Raw genomic sequence first — 8,828 nt, forward strand, 5'->3', positions numbered from 1 at the left:
AGCACATCAAGCAGAGTTTGGGCACGCCAGCTACGACTGACAGGCCCACTTCATTAGGCTGACTCCGGGCTGACTCTGTGGCCTGAGCGTCAAACACACGCACACACACACATATATACAGGCAGAGAGACAAGCAGAGAGTGAGAGAGAGAGAAAGAAAAAAAAACATAGGCAAGGAAAAAGTTTCAAACACCAGACTTGACAAACGTGAGTGGTAACTGTCTCACACCCGTTCTCACTTGTGATCTCTCACCTCATGCGCATGCCGCTACCCTGACAAGCAATTACAGCTTGCTTTGCTGAGACGGAGCGCGGACTTCAGGCTTCTATACATTTATTTTTTTTTAATGCATTTTCGAGTCTTGAGTTTTAAGTGGCCCTGTCAGAACTTTGACAGTCTTTCTTTTTCTCCTTTGATGCGACTATGCAAAGCTGAAAGAAAAGCACCAGAGTCATATGATTATAATCTACTATTTTTACTCGTGTATTGTGCACTGAAGAGGAGCGTATATGTGTGCCGTGTTGTTAGATACTGACCATTGGAATGTATTTATATGACTAAAGCTCTACAGAAGTAGTACGTGGTGTGTTTGTATGATACATGCAGTTGCTGAGTCGATTTAGTAATCTGTATGAGTGTATAAATGATTAACTATAAATGAATAATCTATTTATCTTACTAGCATGACGTAATATGACAGAATTTCTACAAGTAAAATGTCATATTTATTAGTGTTTACAACCTTCTCTGTAAAGCCTAGCTGAATCAATTAAACTGCCAGGATTCCTGAGTTTATATGTTATTATTTATAAATGTTTACAGTTCACAGCTTCTGCTAACCGGCTAACTAATATGAGCTAAGCGAGTATTATTTTTATAAATGCTCAGAATCCTCATTGCTAATGGGTTTTAGATAATATGAGCTAACCTGTCACAATTGCTGAGAGGATTTTGAAGCTAGTTTCATAAATGTTCAGAATCTTATGTTAAGAGTTTCTAGCTAAGCCACACAAGCTAACCTGGCAAAACTTCTGAAAAAGTTTCTTAGACAATATCATTATGATTATTATTATGATGATGATGATTATTATTATTATTATTATTATTATTATTATTATTATTATTAGCTAGTATACATACTAGCTATGAGCTAACCTGATAGGATTTTTATTTCTACCCATAAATTTTAATGCTAAAAGATTCAAGCCTCTTCGTAACACAAGCAAATTAAAAATATTTTAATCATTGAATAATAATAATAATAATAATAATAATAATAATAATAATAATAATAATAATAATAATGCTATTATTATTATTATTATTAGCTACTATACATACAAGCTATGAGCTAAAGTTTTCTGATATTTTAAAATGTTATCACTAGATACACAAACAATTAGCTAAAACAAACAGAAATTCTGAGACCTTACATACATTGGGTTCATCTTTGAGTATTTTTGAAAAATATATTTCATATAAGAAATCAAAAGCAGGTTTATATACCTTTGCCAAAACTTACAGAAACAAGTGTGATTAGTTGTTAAGGAAAAGAGATGCAGGAGCAGAGGAGCAGATTTTTTTGGGGCTTTCTTGATCGAGCACATTTTGTTTTAGTTATGTACAGACACCACCCATCTCCCTGGGGCACATACACAAACATACACAACATACACACACACCCCAGCCTGGTCTGGACATGCATCCACCCCACACACCCCATGTTCTCCTTACAATCTATATCTATTCAAGTAATAGTGTTTATTTTGACAGCCCTCAAAACCTATAGTGTGTGACTGTGTGTACTTGTGTCACTGCTCTGCATTTCTATCAGTCAGTGTGTGTTTGTGCTTAGCTACTTTGTTCAGCATTTGCCATGCATATACTCCATCAGTCATGATGTCTGGGCTGTATCTAACAGGTCTTAATCCGTCTTTGCCATTTTAGAGCTTCTTAAATAAATAATCGTCGAGAATCGAGAGAGGAGAGAGGAGAGCTCGAGAGAGAAGGGAAGATGGAGAGAGAGAGAGGCGAAGAGGGAGAGAGAGAGAAGAGAGAGAGAAGAGAGAGGAGAAGCAGTGATGAGCGCGAAGAGGGAGGAGAGAGAGAAGGAGAGACGAGGAAGAAGAGGGAGAGAGAGAGAGAGAGAGAGAAGAGAGAAGAGAGAGAGAGTAGAGAGCGAGGTAAGAGATGCAGAAGAGACGAGAGAGATGAGTGTACAGAGGGCACGAGCAGAGAGAGAGGCGAAAGAGGAAGAGAGAGAGAGAGAGAGAAGAGAAGACAGCGAGAGAGCGAGAGAGAGAAGACGATGGAGAGCGATGAGGGAGAAGAGGGAGATAGCGAGGAGACTCGGGAGGAGAGAGCGAGAGCCCATGAGAATATGGGAGAGAGAGAGGAGGAGAGAGAGAGAGAGATCTCTCTCTCTCTCTCTCTCTCTCTCTCTTCTACTCTTTCTCTCTCTCTCTTCTACTCTTTCTCTCTCTCTCTCTCTCTCTCTCTCTCTCTCTCTCTCTCTCTCTCTCTTCTACTCTTTCCTCCCATAGCACTTCCTCAATACATTATGTAAAATGTAAAAGTTCAAGCAATAAAACCTATTTAAAATTTTGTCCCTTTCTGTGTAATACAATGGCTGATTTTAAACACACATACATGCACGCAGGCACGCGCACACAAAACAGAGAAAAAATAAGAGTAAAAATCTTTTCAGCTTCAGTAATTGTTTTTCTTCTCTGTGCAGCGTTGACCAAACAAATTTCCACACCCACACCTCTGAAGCTCCTCTCAGAACAAATGTTACGAACCATTTCGTCTTCCTAAGACGAGCACTAAAACCTGTCATTCCTGACCATATTTGCATCCGATTTGTGTCTCTGGTACGCAACACACTAATTCAAATGAAAAAACGGCTTTGCTGAACCTGGATGTATTCATAGCTGCTGCTTTTTTGAATTCACTTGAATTAATTTTTATTTTTGTTAATTCAATAATGATTGCAAAACAATTTTAATTATTTGTTCATTTTTCATAAATAAATTCCTTAACCATATTTTAAAAATTATAATTTTCCTAAAAGTGGACAATAAATCCTAATTGAAATAGGCTTTATTTTGTAAAACACAAAATGTGTTAAAAACAATTCATTTTATTCAAGTCACGTCTTTGTTACAACAAGCAACAATATTGTTGTATAAAAAATAAAACAATGAGGTGCATGTAAAAGTGAAATAAATCAGAAACAAAACTTTCATTTTAGTCCCAGTCACATGATCATTATCCTCCCCACCTGTGCAAATATACACACACACACACCTGCAAAAGGATCTCCAAACATGGGAAGTGGTTTGTGTGTCTATTTTCAGATTGATAATTGTATGGTTTTTAAAGTAAAAAGGATGGTGTGGGTCAATGAGAAACCCACTGTTAGTGAACACAAGTACTACAACAGATCTTTTTTTTTATGTGTTTGTGTGTTTAATTGAGAGAAAGGGTGAGAGAATCAGACAAACTAAAGAAATAAAGACAGACGGACTGGTGTTCAGATTTCGTTTGCGCATTGGATTAGTGTCGATCTCCGAATCCTTTGTTGTGCTACGGCTGGATCCTGCGTGTTCCCACTCACCTTCATTAACCAAAGCGGGCCTTCTCCTTTCACGCTGCCTCCACGGACAATTAAAGAGCTCTACAGCTTCGCCAGAGAGCCGTAATAGGGATTTTCCACTAGGCTTAGCAAGCGACGACTTGTAAATTAATACTTAACGAGTATTAGCAATAAGACCTTGCTGAGGTTTGGAGAACGGCTTAGCGTTTTTTTGAGGGTGGAAAAAAAATAATAATACAAATCCATACTCCCCTGATGTCTTAAGATGTGTTTAGATCACAGATGGAGCTAAGCTGATGACGAGAGAATGGAGACGTAGAACGCATGTGATCCTTTCGCTTCCTGATGATTAAAGAATCTAGACTACGTGATGATGACTGTTCGAGCTTCTCTGATTATTCAGATTAATCTGTGAGTAGATATTCAGTTATCTGAGATAATGTTATTATCCAAATTAACTTGCCATTGGCGTGTGCTGAATGGTGTATTAGGCATTTGCTAGCAACAAAGGGCACTAGGAAGCAGAGTGAGTTAGGGGTTAGTTGTGAGAGCTCACCTCTTTGGCCTGCTTCCCTGCTTGCTGCTGTTGGCTGAGAAGCTGGAGATGCAGCTGTTCCTGCTGTTTCTTATAGTACTCCTGCAACTGAAGAGAGACAAGAGAAAAACAGAGTGGGATGAAAACGGATAGTCTTTGAGTAACCAGAGCATTATTTTTAAAGCTGTTCTTCAGACAAGATCATACATGGGAATTTTCATAGATATCCTTGTATCCATGGTGGCATATTGTATCAGTATTCACAGAGTTCAGTAGGATTAATGACTTTTTTAGTTAAAAATTAAAGAAGTATGTTCCAAAAGAATCACACACGATGCATTGTCATGGATCGTGAATAACATTTTTGAATTTTTTACAGAGAGCAAGCAAAATGGGACAGACTCTACAAAGCTGCCTCTAAAAACTGACCCTACACAAGCAGAATCTGACTCAACCAAAAGCTGCCTCTAAAAACTGACCCTAAACAAGCAACCTTCTAGATTCTAACAAATTACGTAGCTCCCAAAAACGGGCTCTTTTCTGCCAACGACTTTAACAAAATGCCGGCTTTTGTTACATAACCAAAGATCTGACTTTATTAAATGATGGCTCTTCAAAAAGCTGACTCTAAACAAGGCTAACTCTAGTCTACCAAAGACTGAGTTTTCTTGGCAAAAGATTAATTCTAAAAGACGTCGACTGTGATGCACTATTTAATTACTATCGTTAACCTACAGCAGTGTTTTAACTGATATTGTTAGTGTCAGATCTCAGCACATCTATTATCTTTTAATCATCTGGGATAAGACTAACTTGCTAAACCTCATTCTTCTAATGCTTACTGTTCTGCTTAATGTAGTGTCAGTTGTTTAACTGATGAACTGATAAATATTTCAATCTTAAACTTACTACTCAGTAACTGTCATAGCTATACACACACACACACACACACACACACACACACACACCATTTTATATATAGCTATATACACACACCATTTTATTCAGGCAGTTCTGTAACACTTAGAGTGTGCAAATGAATGCACCCTATAACTGGCTTTATGAAAATGTTCTCCCTGCAGTAACATTTTTCCACCAGAGACGTCGCCAAATCCACAAACATACATTTTAAAAGAAAAAATATAATACTACAAACCACAACATGAAAGTATAACAAGAACACATTTTTAATAAAAAGAATACAAAACGCAACTCTGTAAATCTCTAAAGTTTATCAAGGTGAACAAGAAGAACAAGACCTTTAAAAAAAGCCCTTAATTATCTCCTTTCTATAAAAGACGAAGCCTGAGCAAGACAAGATGCTGGTTTTCACAACAAATTCACACTAAAGCATTCTAGTATTCTTTGGAGGGAAAAAAAGGGGAAAAAAAACAATACAAGAACCCTGGAGTAAAGATCCTCTGATACAAGTTTGAATATATTTGTCATGATGTTGCTACGAGGTAATAAAACCTAGCTTGCCTCTTGCAAAAAAAGAAAGAAAGAAAGAAAGAAAGAAAGAAAGAAAGAAAGAAAGAAAGAAAGAAAGAAAGAAAGAAAGAAAGAAAATTAGCATCCTCAACCATACCTTAATCAAAATGTTCAGTTTTTCAGTAAAAGTAAGAGCTCCATGGCGTTTTGGAGGAACGTGTAAATTTTCCTACAACGTGGCACACTTGACAACACACAGACAGGCCTTGTTATTTACGACCCACTCGGCTGTTGCACCTGTCTCGTGAAACTGTTATGGACGAGCCGCTTTTTATTATGATCTGCGATGACTTGTTGTTAACGCCGTTTTAAACGAGTGAAATTGAGCGCCGAGGGCTGATCCGGGCTGCGGGATGTTCGGTGGGTGAGATACGGAAGGCTTTACTGGTGAGCAAAGGTGGTGTCGTGTGTGTGATTTAAGTAAGTCGGTATAAATATCAACTTTCGATGACCTCACGTGTATGCGCACATATATACTGTGTACACACACACACACACACACACACACACACACACACACACACACACACACACACACACACACACACACACAATCATTGCAGCCCACAGGTAACACCTGTGAAGCATATACACCTAGTTTCTGAGAAACTCAGCAGCGTGTTTGGCCCTGGGCACAGGAGGAGGTTAGTTAATATAGAACACGAAAGTGTGTTTACACGCCAGTTACTGATTTAAAGCTCAACTGAACATGACTCAGTCTTTAGACACAGGTAAACACTGCTGTGTGTATGTGTGTGTGTGTCTGTGTGTTATCACAGGGAAACACTTTGCAGTGACACACCTTGCCAACTCAGATTACAAGCTTTTAGGAGATGTGTGTGCTTGTGTGTGTGTGTGTGTGTGTGTGTGTGTGTGTGTGTGTGTGTGTGTGTGTGTGTGTGTGTGTGTGCACACAGCATACATGAGTGTGTTTGGGGGGCATTATGGTGAAGATTGTGTTTCATTCCTCCGAACAATGGAAGAGAGATAGAGAGATTTTGAAAAGCCGTGCAGGAATGTAGAAATATACACACGATTATCTAAGAGCTGATTCATTAAGACGGCTACAGAAGGCATATCTAAACTTGATCTGATATTTTAGCGTTCTGTTTTATTGTACGGTTAGAGCTGTTTTGAATCCATGTCAGAGAGGGGAAAAAAGTAAGCGCTGTATTAAGCAGATTATTTTGAATCTTGAATAAAAAAATGAATCAAAAAACAGATAAACAGGGATTTTTTTTTTGGTTGTGCTGTATACACAAAAAAATCCCAGAAATGTTCATTAAAAACGGTGTAAAACATGAAGGAGAATGTGAAATGATATGTGTTTCCTTTGTCCATAGAGGAAAAGTCTACAAAAAATATAGATTTATAGAGTTACAGCTCTATAATATTCAATTTCACTGTTAATTAATAAGAAAGCTAGAGACATAAAATTAAATATAAACCAAAACCAGAGTATTTTAGAGGCCAGATTAATACAGAAATGAAAGTCTTCCATCCATCCATACAACTTCTGTAGTGATTAACCTACTGTATACAGGGTCATCGGGAACCTGGAGTCTATCCCGGGATATTTCAGGGACACCCCAGACAAGAAGCCAGACCACTGCAGGGATCAATCTCACACACTCATTCTCATGCTATATACAACTTAAACATGTCAGGCAAACAACAACTTGGTTTTGAACTGGAGAATGAAACTGGAGAGCCTGGAGGAAACCCCCGAGACACTGGGAGAACATGCAGAATCCATGCATACAGGATGGAAATCAAAGCCAGAACCTCAGAGGTACAAAGGAAACATGACTACTGCAGTCAGGCAAGATCTACTCGTGCAGCTCAAATCGGTTGGTGACCGCTGGTTTGCAAAAACATAGCATCCCAAATAACTATTCCTACACTTCTTCGTTTTCTGTACGTTATTAGTTTATTTAATTGTTTGTTTGTATTTTCCAAAAAATTCTACTGCACTTCACACATCCTGTCTACCACAGATACACCAGACATGGGAATGCCCGAACATGGTGCAAGGCTGATGATGCCACCTGATGATGGTGCCAGAAACAAGAGCAGGAAAGTAAGTAAATAAGGTCAATAAGCTTCAGAGATTTTGTACATGATCTTGGCTGTACATTTGAACACTTAATCTGGAATTTAATAGACACTGACGATGATTAAAAAAAAGGGTGACCTTTCTGTCACAATTACGGGACCTATTTTTTTGCCCACGTGATTTTTTATTATCATTTTTTTATTTAAGAAAACGTGATAAGATTTGTAGGCACGTATTTATGTTCAAAGCGATGATGAAGAGATACGTCAAATATGTGAAATACTGTATTGCTATAAAATGCAAAGACATCGCTTGGGTCAGAAGAGCAGCTTTGGTATAAGGACCAACTGGCCTACAGACTGGAAACCTGGGCCATAAAACTCTGACAAAGTGTCTATGAAGCGAGGCAGCGTTTTTTTTTCCCCAAAAAAGGTCTGCAGAAAACATCCGTGGAGCTGACCCCAATCTCCACTACGGGCTATATTCAAATGCTGTATGAGCAGCTTCGTTGAGAAACACAGTACGAAATGGCTGTATGATATATGTGGAGATTGTTGCACGTCGTCGAGCTTCGAGTTGTCTTTAAGAAGGAGTTATTCAGCTGAAGCTGCCGGCTGAACTCTATTTAACGCACTAGAGCTACGTCAGATCCAATATGTCGCCAATCTCTCTGGACGAAGCAAAAATTTTCTTCTCCATGCCTGGCTGGCATCAGCCCCTTCGACCACTCACCCGCTCATTACCCCCTTAATTCATGCCCGCTTGGAGCTCTGCGCTAAGGAGAATAATTAAAAGGATAATTAAGGGCTTTTTTTTAATGATTTGATTCAGTGGACCCCTTTCAAGTTAACCGCACGCCTTCGAACGCATTCATCTTAGAGTCCCATTATTGTGACCTTGGCTTTCTGTAATGGTGAGAAAGACTTGGGGGGAAAAAAAGAAAAAATATATATCAGCTGGGCTGTAATTAAAGGTTGGAGGGGGGAATGTAAAGGTTAACTCATGCATAAACACACTCAGACACACATTCTCTGTATGTTTAATCATATGCCTATGAACATATTCATATTAGAGGGGAAAAAAGCACTTGTCTACTTTTTTCCTTGCACATGCTGGGATAAGAGCAAAAACTAGCTCTAACTGAGAG

At 38.6% G+C, this 8,828-nt stretch overlaps 1 protein-coding gene across 4 annotated transcripts in view; it reads right to left on the bottom strand.

Moving 5' to 3' along the window:
• foxp4 (forkhead box P4) overlaps nt 1-8,828 on the bottom strand; it is a 129,429-nt gene that overhangs the window by 43,776 nt on the left and 76,825 nt on the right. For all 4 annotated transcript variants that reach the window (XM_047805363.1, XM_027144330.2, XM_047805366.1 and 1 more), the window contains one exon: nt 4,156-4,242. In XM_047805363.1, coding sequence (XP_047661319.1) covers nt 4,156-4,242 — 87 coding nt within the window. The remainder of the gene's footprint in view (nt 1-4,155; nt 4,243-8,828) is intronic.

The sequence above is a fragment of the Tachysurus fulvidraco genome, chromosome 2 (genome assembly GCF_022655615.1).
Source record: "Tachysurus fulvidraco isolate hzauxx_2018 chromosome 2, HZAU_PFXX_2.0, whole genome shotgun sequence".
NCBI lineage: Eukaryota > Metazoa > Chordata > Actinopteri > Siluriformes > Bagridae > Tachysurus > Tachysurus fulvidraco.